Raw genomic sequence first — 11667 nt, forward strand, 5'->3', positions numbered from 1 at the left:
TGCATTTTTATTTTTAAATACAATTAACATAAAAACAAGCTGTGTCGGGTTGCGTTTAGCTTTAATCCCAGCACGAGATTTAGTAAATACCAAAGAAAAAGCTGATCTACAGGCTGACAACGTGTCGCATCATACCTTTGGAAAGGAAACGTAAAATATGTCCACCTAAAATCCCCAAATAGGGCTCAAGTGGATAACGGACAAATGCATGCTCCTTCCGACAGTGGGGTTCGGACAGGCATTCCGAGTCAGGACATCCGGGAGGTGCATGAGTTCTGGGGAAGTTCGGAATGACGATCGTGTGTGTCAATGTGTAGTCTCATCCAAAGAATTACTTTTTTTCCCCTATCAATTACTCATCCCATGGAGACTCGAATTCATGGATATCTTTTTAGTTTTTTGTCGCATTCCTAAGCCAATAATTTGATGACCAGCAGTGGTTACCTATGGAGACACAAAGAGCCTGCTTTGTTCCCCGTGGAGACACAAAGAGTCTTAGGAATGTGACAAAAACAAAACCATGAATTCAAGTGTCCATGGGGTGAGGAATCGATATATTAAAAAAAAAAAAAAGTCATTTTGGGGGTGAACTATCCCTATATGGTTGACCGGAGTCCCTCAGGGCTCCATACTAGTGTCTTGTCTTTTTTTTCCCCACTATCGTGGGGGAGAAAGCTTTTGCTGAAAATAGCACATCGACGAGCTCACAGCGCGCCGCGTTATCTCTGAGAAAGCCTTCCCCCATAATACAGACACTGGGGTTTAAGTGGTTAAGAAAGACACTCTTCAGCTCTTCACTTGTTCTGCGCTCTTTACTCAGTCCTCCTTGAGTGTCCTGGCGGCACTCAGTAACGTCAGGGGTACAATGAACGAGGCCGAGCTCAGGATGTAACACCACTTGTCTCCGGCTATCCAGTACACTGTCAAAAACAAAACACAAGGGCATTGCATAATTAAAGCTGCAGTCTGTAAGTTCTATGTCCTACCTGGGACTTGCGGTGGAATTCGCGGTCAATCAGTAATAGGAAATAACGGGGTCAGAGGCACTATTTAAAAAGGTGGTGGTGTCGTTTGCTTTAATACATGAGTGGACAAGGGGAAATGTACAATGGGTACGCACAGGCCTGAGGTACAGTCTTTCTGCCCCGAGCATAAGGAATCAGACCACGTTTGTACTGTCATGTTACAAGGACAAGCTGTACCATAAACAATAGCTATCAGGCCTAAGAGAGACATCTTGGCTCTTACGTCATGTCAAATATAATCTCTCAAGACAGACTCTGATGCTAAGCAAGTCAGAGGTCAAAGGAAGAGAAACAAACAGTGGGCGTTCCCTTTTCTTTGACAATGGCTAGCCAGATTGTGTCAAATAATGTATCCGAGTACACAAAGATTAACAGCATCATTACCCACCGCTGAGCCAGAGGCAAACCCTCACTTGGCCCAGTGGCTCCCAAACTGTGGAACAAGCACCCCATTGCACTTAGAACCGCAAACTCACAGAGTTTGCTCAGGGGTGGAGTGGCTGCTTGGCAACTGGAAGGTTCCCAGTTCGATCCTGGGCTCTCCCAGAGTTAATGTTGAAAGGTCCTTGAGAAAGACGCTGAACCCCTAATTGCTTCTGATGAGCAGGTTGGTGCCTTGCATGGTTTCCTCTGCCATCTGTGTATGTACGTGTGAATGTAATGCACATGCATCTATGTAAAGCGCCTTGTATGAAGGCACTATATAAAAGCACCATTTACCATTTACAGGTCTCTCCCAGCATGCCCAAGCACAGGGTTTATATTTGTCAATGGAAGAGTAAGGAGACCATCTCCAACCACTACCACCATATGTATTAAATTATTTTACTTAAAATAACGTTTTATTGATTATCATTAAAAGAAGGATTGCAGTTTTCATTTAACTCTCTCAAGAGTTACAAATGTATATGTACGAACAATTAGGATTTTACTGTGTAGGCAGTACTTACCAGAGGATGCCAGGATTGGACCCAGTGCTCTGGCCAAAGCCCCCAAGCTCCGTAAGATTCCCATGACCGTGCCTTTTTGATTGGCCGAGCCTGGATTAATAGGAATCCACAGATACATGATTAGTGATGCATACAAATGGATGGCTTACAGTACAGTAAGTATGTGTCTGTGTGCACAACTTACCGTGGTCGGCAACAAGTGTTGACAGACATGGAACGACAATTGCTGCAGCTAGAACAAGGCAGAAACAAACAACATTAAACACGCAAGCCCTATAAACGTCATTAGAGAAACAGAAAATCTATAAGCTCACACACTTGTAGATTGTGCTGTTTTTGCTACTTTTGATCATTCTTGACAATATGACAAAATAGGGAGGGAAACCAGGCTGAAAGTGGTTAAGCAACACACCAATATGAATCTATCTATGAAATGATCTACCAACCAACCATCTTACCTGCTTATCTATTTATGCATCTATAACAATAGCCCAGGCTGTCAATCTGATTCTACTGCATGATAACCTGATTTTACAGTTAAAAGTTAAAATGACATGGACACATTTTGACAAACAGCTTCAGACAAATATCAGTTGACATGAAGTTAGGAGAAAGACCTCTTCCTAGTGAAGTTAGGTTTCCCCCCACAAGGTGGCGTTTCAGATTACTGAGGACTAATATCTAATTATCGAATATCAATGATATCATACATTCCAACTGCCATCATCAGTAGGCAAAATCTGCTGAGAAAATAATAACACACTGCAATGCAATGACATTGTGCAGTATGCTGTGTTGAAGTTTATATTTCGTACTTTGTCATACAATGGTGTTGCCCTGCAAAAGTAGGCAATCTACCAACTCATCTCAGCATAGATCTGCTATTTTTGTTATCTTTTGCCCAAAATAGGGAGGCTAGATTGAAAGTGGTTCAAATTTGAATGTAACTCCCTCTGTCACAACTTTCATTAATCCTTCTGACAGATACATTATGCCGTTATTTAACCTGACTAAAACCACCATTTGTTTGGATAATAAAGACTGACTTCCAGGGAAACAGATTGTACACTGACTTACCGAAAGAGTATAACGCCAAGCCCATGTAAAGCATCTGCAAATTCCACGACAGCCCGATAAGAAGAAATGCTGGAATCAGTGCCAAGATTGCCTAAAAATCATAAGACAAGGTCCATTAATCCCTTGAATAAACAAGAATAATCTTCGAAGTGAGTGCTGGTTTCCTTTTGAAAAAAAAAACAAGGTCCATTAAAGCAAGCATTCGTGCTGCATGCGAGCGTGGCTTCAGACGAGGTCAAAAGGGGTTTATTTGTCACTCACTAGAGAAATGTTGCTAAAATAACCACCCACATACAATGCAACATGTTGTGAGCTTGTAGATGAGCTATTTTAGCTATGTTAGATGTATTTATCAGGCATCTATTAAAGACACTTGATGAATGGTCACTTGACTCTGAAACATTATATTAAAAATAATTGTTAAGTGTGCGGTACTACCGGTATTCTCTTTTAAATGACAGCACCTACCAATCGAACAGTCTTAATGTGGTTTCCTGGTTTGATTCTGCGAGCATATCCCCCTTGGATTAACGCCATGCTGATGCCAATGAAGAAAAACATCTTTCCTTGCTGCATGCTGAGGGATAGAAAAGTGGGGGTAAAATGAAGTTCTACTTAAAGAATATACAAATGTCCAACTCTTGTATGATCGGTTAATTACTCATGTCTTATAAGCATTATAGTCTGGTGTCCGTTTGTCTTGTTATGTCCTGTTGATGCATTGTCCTATATAAAAATATATAGTATATAAAAAGGAATATATTAAAAATACAAATAAAAGTGCACACCCCACGGTGTCTAAGGCCGTACCTTGTGAACTGGAAGCGCTGATGGGTGAGGAAACTGAGGGTGAACTCCAGCCCGGAGAACAGGAACAGGTAGGTGAAGTAGACCAGACCCAATGTTTTCAGCTTCTGCATTCCTGGAGATCCAAAGAGACGTCCCTCCCTGTTAGTGCCATTCCCACCGGGCCAAAACGTGAATCCATTATCCCTTATGGTTTGCTAGCTAACTAACACAACCTGTTACTATATACTCACGTTCTTTGGAAGGTGGGTCTTCCGTCCTGGCTACGGCTGAGAAATGGAACAAAGCCAAGGGGTTCAGGAGGTGCTCTGCGTCCTGGAAGCCTTCAGAGACCTGTGATGAAGAAGCTACAGTCATACAGTATATCGTCGTTGCCCGGTGGAAACCTTGTATGTCCAAAACCTTCGCTTTTTTGTTATATAAAAAAAAAAGATTTAAAGTAGTGAAAATAGCCAATCTACAAGCACACAACGCCTTGCACCGAGAGGCGTTGTGTGCTTGTAGCTCTGCTATTTTCATTAGTTTTGTGGGTCTTGTATGATGAAGCAGGGCTTTGCTTTATGAACAAAACATGCAAATTTGAAAGTTGGAGATACGAGGTTTCTGCCCGACAGTGACGATATACACATAGGACAGTGATTTTCAAACTTGCTGTGCCTTGGGCACAAAGAGGATCATAATAGGCAAACATTCAGCGAAAATAGCAGATCTACAAGCTAGTTATAGATTACAATTTTAGGCATTTAGCAAACTATTTACAATAGGAAAGTACAGCACAAGGTAATACATCAAATGCTTAGAATAGTAATCTCATTCATTGGGATTTGATCACTTAGTATGTTGACCTTGTAGTCCTTGGTGAGCGTCTCTGGGAGTGCGAGCCAGATGAACAGCAGGTCGGCCACACTGAAGGCCAGCGCCAGCAGAGCTGGAGCCTGGTAGAACACCTCCCCTTCGGCCGAGTTGGCCGCGAAGTAGGCACCCATCAGCGGACCCACCGTGAACCCCAAGGAGAAGGCAACGCCAATCATGGCCTAGGGACATGGATCGTGTAATACACAATTAGAATTAGAGTCCTCCTCAACATTTTAAATAGCTCTACAGTATTTTACGATTGCTATCAGTGCTAAAGAGTGCTTGTTCAGTTCCTGTCTCTCCACCTCTTTTGTAAACAGAAAATACCTAGATTTGATATGGTTAAGTGATGCAGAGAGACTTCTCTGGATTTTTGAACATGAGATATTCACACTTGCAGAATATTTAGAGAAAGCATGGGACCTCGCATCACCAGACTTTCCGCCTCGGAGGAAAGCCTCCAAGGGATACGTTTAAAACGGGCCATGTGATCCGGTCTAGGCGTAGCTAGATCAGAATCAGATCAGATCAGAAACCTGAAAATCCTTCTGATCCCAGGCTACTGAATAACAAACAGATAAATGAACACAAGAGGGTTTTAATGCGTAATGGCATCTTTACAGCAGGAAAACAGCGAGTGCCTACCATTCCACGGTTCCGTGCTTTGGGGCAGGGCAAGTCAGCAACAATAGCGGTGCAGAGGCTGACGTTCCCCTTACAAATGCCACCAATTACCCGGGACAAAAGGAACATGCTGAAACTCCGCGAAACGGCCCAGACCGCGTAGGAGGACATGAGCCCCAACTGGAACACAGGGAGGCACTCAATTAGAACCACACAAATCAGGGGGCAAGAAGACCAATAGGGTCTGTTCCAGTATATGCTTATATAACGCACTAGTGTTCAATTCCATGATTTAAAAAACATAACTCCATTATAGCACGCAGTGCTACTACTGTATATCATACAGTATATATATATATATATATATATATATATATATATATATATATATATATATATATATATATAGTCAAACTAAGGGACAAAAATTGATAACTGAAACTAAAATGAAGAAAATAAATACAAAATAAGAACAAAAACTAAATCATTAACTAAAGGAATAATAACAAAGGAAACTAACTCAAACAGATGAAAAGGAAATAGAATTGCATGAGAAATCATCTTCATGATATGTTTTCCACAACCATACAGTATCTGATGTCGTCATGTCAGACATTCTTTTATCCTACCCTTTTTCAGCGTCTATAAATAAAAGCTTTCCTCACAATACCCGAGGATCTAAAACCAAAACTTAAAGTAGTCAATTCCTAAAACTTAAACTATTTATGCACTGGTAAAACAAATTAATATTTAGTTAATCTACTCTATATATGTTATTTTATAATAGTTAAAGCATAGCATAATGGTTAATGGTGGTTAAAATCTACAGTGACATTGTGATGTGGCACAGCAGCAGAACTCACTGTGGTGAGCATGAGCAGAGGCCTTCTGCCATGGCGGTCCGACGCGGCCCCCGTCAGCGGCGATGACAGGAACTGCAGCAGAGAGAAGAGCGATCCTATCAGACCTGAAAAGTAGATTGAGAAGTGCAGAAAACCCAACATGAATGCTCAGAAAGAATCACTCGCATTCTTGCAATTCATTCGACAGCTTTGTCATCCTACGAGGCACTGGGAAACAACACTACGTTTGAGCGGTTCGCTTTGATCCCCGTACATTCACTTGCCACAGAGAAAATGAAAACGAAAGCTTTGAATAACATTTAAGGGTCTTTACCTCCGAAGAGGACACTGTTGTATTTTCTCTCCATAGGAACGCCGACGACATCTCGGAACCAGTCCACGATGCTTTGAAGGGACTGATACACGTTGTCCTGTACAAGAGGAAAACAACAAAGAGAGCATTTTACATTGGCCAATATGAACAACAGCCAAAGACAGTAACATCACCATGACTCAGCATTTAGACCAACATACACACAGCTGAATGATGCTCGAAGATACATAGATGCTATATGCATATGTACTGTATGCTGGTTACTTGTTCAAGTGTCATGTGATTTAGGTAGACATAATTATACTGTTCGCTTGACCACACATGCCAGGAATAATCGCATGACAGATGCTAGGTTTACCTGGTATCCTACAGTAGTTACTTTGTAGCACTTAAAGGACAACTTTGTTATTTTACAACAAGGGTTCATATTTTAGATTGTAATTAGAGAAAAGAAGATGAGTGGTAAAATGTTTTCATTCACTGCTTTCTATCGTTTTAGTGATTTTAGTTATTTTGATTTTTGCCTTGTTCTTTTCACTGTACTTCTCTGTAATCTATCAATCAGCCACTTGTACACATGCCCCCACCCTCTGAAACCTAAATCGTTAAAATCACTAAAACGATAGAAAGCATTAAATGAAAACATTTAAACACTTAACTTTTCTTTTCTCTAATTACAATATAAAATATGAACCCTTGTTGTAAAAAAAACAAAGTTGTCCTCTAAGTGTTTTCTTTACACTCTACTTACATGACCATTTACCTTTGGTTTAACTAGGGTTTGTGTCATTGTACTCTTATCTTGCACGATCAGGCGAAACGCCCAAATTGTAAATTTGTCCGGACAGCTGATCAAGTTTAAGCTCGTCTTTCAGGTAGGGTGTAAGAAGGAAAAAAAGCTAACTGGCGCAAAGCAACCTACTTTGAAATGTCAAGATGTGATGAATTAATGTCAAGCTCTGTTCAAGTAACTCCTCTTGAGAAACCAAATGTAATATACCATCATCCTCTGTGCTGCTGATGTGGGACAGTTTCTAAACTGTGCAACGTTCAGAATGTTTTGAATCACGCTCACTAACCCACTGCTTCTCACAGTGGGGACCGGGGACCCCCAGGGGTGTTGAGGGGGTTCCAGGGGGTCCCCAGCAAAATGAGAAACAGTTTAAACCAGGGGTGGGCAACTGTGATGATGGAAACTTATTTAAGCTTCTATCATAGTCCAAGGTGAAGAGCTATCACCTATCACCGCAGTGTAGTTTTCTAGCTTTCACCTAGGCTTTGTTATACATTTTTAGGTGATAGCTAAGAAAACTACACCACAGTGAGGTGATAGCTCTTCACCATGGACTATGATAGAGGCTTGAGAGGGCTATATTTCCACACTCACTCCAGGGGGCCACATTGCATATTGTTGCTGTCGACAGAAACCTCTTATCTACTTTATCTATCTTTAACGTAACATATTTTGTAAATGAATGTCCCAATCCACCATTCTTCACAAGAAATTGTGAAAATAGCCAATCTACAATGCCTCGCAACGCGAGGTGTTGTGAGCATGTAGATCGGCTATTTCACAATAGAACCGTGTTATACAAAATGTAATGCCTCAACTCTTAGTGCTCGTAGGGTGGGGGGGTCCCCAGTTAAAGTATGATCATTTTGGGGGTCGCGGCCTGAAAAGGTTGAGAACCACTGCACTAGGGTGTGGCAATTGCCATCCCCTGATGACGCCCATGAATCACTGCTACAAACCTGTGTTTGTCCATAGTGGTCCAGGATGGAGGGCAACAGGGGCAGGATAAGGGTGAAGCCCAGCAGGTCGAGCAGGAGGGTGCCAAACACCACCCAGATCACCCTGGAGGAGTAGGAGGAAACCTCAGCATCTGGGGACTTCTCACTGGACATGCCTTCCTCCGGATACTGGCTTCTGTCCAAAGAATACAATTACATTAAATGATAAAACATGAATAAAAAGGCAACGCCTCAATGATCCCTTCAAGCTACCATAGTGCTTTCTTGGGGTTAAATCATATTAGTAGTACCTCGTGTCTGAACTGTACCGTCTTCTTGTGCTTCTCCTATGTGCGAACTGCTAATAATAAAGTATTCATTCAATCAAAAATCAAACCTTGTGGAATTCACATAAAATACTCAATCTGACATTAACTATATGTATTTCCTTACCAGTCACAACAATCTGATATAGAGACATAAACTGACATGAGCTGAACTTGTAAATGACCAAAGGTGTAAAGAAATGTCCTTGTGCTCTTTGATTAACTTCCTTAAAGTCACAACAATGACTAGGTATTGCTCAATGGAGCATGCTGTTGAGGAAGAAGGAAATGTTCCAGTATTAAACCCTGAGAGAGACAGTCTATACTATAGCCTAACTTACTCCTAAATGATACATAAACTTTTCTCTGTTATTAGAAGTTTGCATAGGAAAAGGTACAGTTTCTGTCACATTCAATACTTTGCATCAGAAAACAAAGCAATCATATTTCCTTTTTTATAAGACAGAAAAAATAAGTGATTTACGTCTACTGACAGACAATGAATAAACTCAGCTCAAGTGATCGATATACTGTAACAGAGGTGGTGACACAATTAACCACCATGTACATAGAAGAACAAAACATACACATAAAAAAACGAGTAGTCATTATTATACTCACACAGATCTAGAGGTTTGTAGTGTTGTTATGTAGAGGTAGTAAACTCATCTGATGCAGCGATCACATCCCTTCCCCAACAGCTCTAGGTCTCTCTCTCTCTCTCTCTCTCTCAGCAGGAGTAAAGAGTGTGTCGCTCGCCCCCTCCCCAAAAATGCAGATCTACAAGCTACCAACGCGTCACGGTCCAACGCTTCTTCGGCTTGTAGATCTGCACTTTCTGGGGCGAGCGATTTTGGACCAGGAAGCGGTGTCCCGTTTCATTGAAGACAAGAATGTGACGTTTGCGTAAAGAAACGCCTCCTTTTCGGGAGAACGCCCCTTTGGGGTGGCCCTAATGTCTTATGTGATATACAGTATTAACTTAGTTACTGTTCAAAATGGCTTTACATCATTATTCCTTACAGAAGTTATAACTATTGACCACAATGCATTCAATATATAGGCCTAAATCCCCCTTTCTGTAATCAGGCTTGTCAATGCTCCTGGATTTTGACCCCATCTCCTGGGAATCTCCTGGATTGGCAAATCTCCTGGATTTGGAATCAAACTCCCAAAATTCACCAGAACACAGGAAATTACATCTACTATGTTAATTTCTTTTCTGGGGGAGGACCCCCAGAGCCCCCGCTTTAGGGGTGGGGACAATGCATGCAAGAAAGATCATACAGTTATTCACTTATAATGACTAAAGATGAGAAGTCATTATTAAAGATGTCCTTTGCTTAAGTCATCAAATCTGTACACCTACATTTGGCATTTAAGGCTGAAATAGTACCCATGCTAGTAAAGCAAGCCTGATTCACCAGAACACAGGACAATATATCTATTAAGACGTTTTGGGGACCCCCAGACCCCGGTTGGGGAGTTCCGCACACCACACATCAATCAATATAAAAATATGCACTCAATAAAGCATCATTATAACATTTATTACACATTTAAAACAGACAATAGTTTGTACTGTAGGCACCATTGGCAGTCTTTGAATGAACTTTGCATCTGCAAAACATTGTAGTAAGTGATCACCAGCCCTTGAGATTTCTGAAACCCTGTTGAGTTAAATGCAGATGTTTCACCTGACACCTCCTCCGAAACTGTCTAAACTGGACTGAGGTCTACAGATTGAGATCTACAGTACGACCCAGCTGTTTGAACCATTATAAACTTTAACTGTTTGAACCATTATAAACAAGGGTGTGGCACCAACTTCTGGGCCCTGGGGTAGTTGGTACAAGGATCCACTGTTTAATATTGTGTAAAATTTCTTCTGTAATATAATTCAGAAACTTTCACATATTCTAGATCCATTGCAGTGACATATTTGAATTTTTATGGCATACAGCTCATGAATATCAAAAGTCCATATCTCAAAATATTATTTACAATATTGAACAAGACCACTCAAAACAAGGATTTATAATAGAGAAAAAGTCAACCTTCTGAAGTCAGAGTTGCTTGAAGTCCAGTGGGAAGTTTCCGCAGACAGTTATGATTTGGGGTGCTAAGGCATCTGCATGCTTTTTTTACACAATATTCAATTTGTTTAGATGGACGGTCGGAAGTAAATAAACTTTGACATTAGTGTCTTTTTTATGTTGAGTAGCCAATTATTTGTATTACCTTTTTTCTCCCAAATTCCAAATACCTCCCCAGACACATGTGTGTTGCCCCCTGGTGTTGAACCCTACTGGCTCATCTTCCAGTGAGGAGACCCCAGGACATAGAACTTCCAGCCTACTGCTCGCCTTCAGTGGTGTAAAGTAAGCCAAGTACATTTTTACTCAAGTACTGCACTTAAGTACGTACACTCAATTTGGAGGTATTTCTTTTACTTGAGGATGTCCGATTTTCGGTACTTTTACTACTCCGCTACATTTCAGATGCAAATGTTAAACTTTTAATCGACTAGAATTATTTGACAACTACAGTTACTTTGTAGATTTTGATTATTATTACAAAATTAACCACTTCAGTACTATTTTTCCGTCATTAGAATATTTGTGAAATGGGACATTCTGCATTATGAGTACTTTTCTACTTTAACTCAAGTACATTTCTTTTACTTTTACTTGTTAGGCAGCCACACCGCACTTCAGTCACCCAATGCATTTCAATGGGAATGGAGTGTTTTTTTTTTCTTTTGCAGAAATCCTCAAATGGCAGCAAACCATTGATTAACTGAGTGAATACTTTATTTTGAATACTCGCATAGGAAAAGTACAGCACAGTTCAGATACAAGGTCTACCAGGGACATGCTGGGCCCCTGATTCAGCCCGGGAAAAATAGTTGGAGAGGCCCTCATTGCGCGCTATATGCTGCTGCTACTCAAAGATTTGCCATTTCAGATCATGACAAGTCACGTGACAAGCCTGTGGGCCAATTACATGAGTTATATTTCGTTGTTTGCCGGGTGGAAACCTTGTACGTCCAAAACCGTTTGTTTTGTATTTATCATTTTAAAAATTTAAAGTAGG

General features: G+C 40.9%; 1 protein-coding gene across 1 annotated transcript; it reads right to left on the reverse strand.

Annotated features, from left to right (window-relative positions):
- Positions 1-651: 651 nt before the first annotated feature.
- Positions 652-8419, reverse strand: LOC308295701 (major facilitator superfamily domain-containing protein 10-like; the record flags this gene model as incomplete). The annotated part of the gene is made up of 12 exons (XM_080738749.1): positions 652-920; positions 1976-2065; positions 2160-2207; positions 3053-3143; positions 3521-3629; positions 3863-3974; positions 4093-4192; positions 4705-4893; positions 5360-5518; positions 6202-6305; positions 6515-6611; positions 8267-8419. 12 exons carry the CDS (start codon positions 8417-8419, stop codon positions 817-819), a joined length of 1356 nt encoding a protein of 451 aa, XP_080594875.1. The 3' UTR covers positions 652-816.
- Between the last annotated feature and the right edge of the window lie 3248 nt (positions 8420-11667).

The sequence above is a fragment of the Nannobrachium achirus genome (assembly GCF_963921795.1).
Source record: "Nannobrachium achirus genome assembly, chromosome: 12".
Taxonomy (NCBI): Eukaryota; Metazoa; Chordata; class Actinopteri; order Myctophiformes; family Myctophidae; genus Nannobrachium; species Nannobrachium achirus.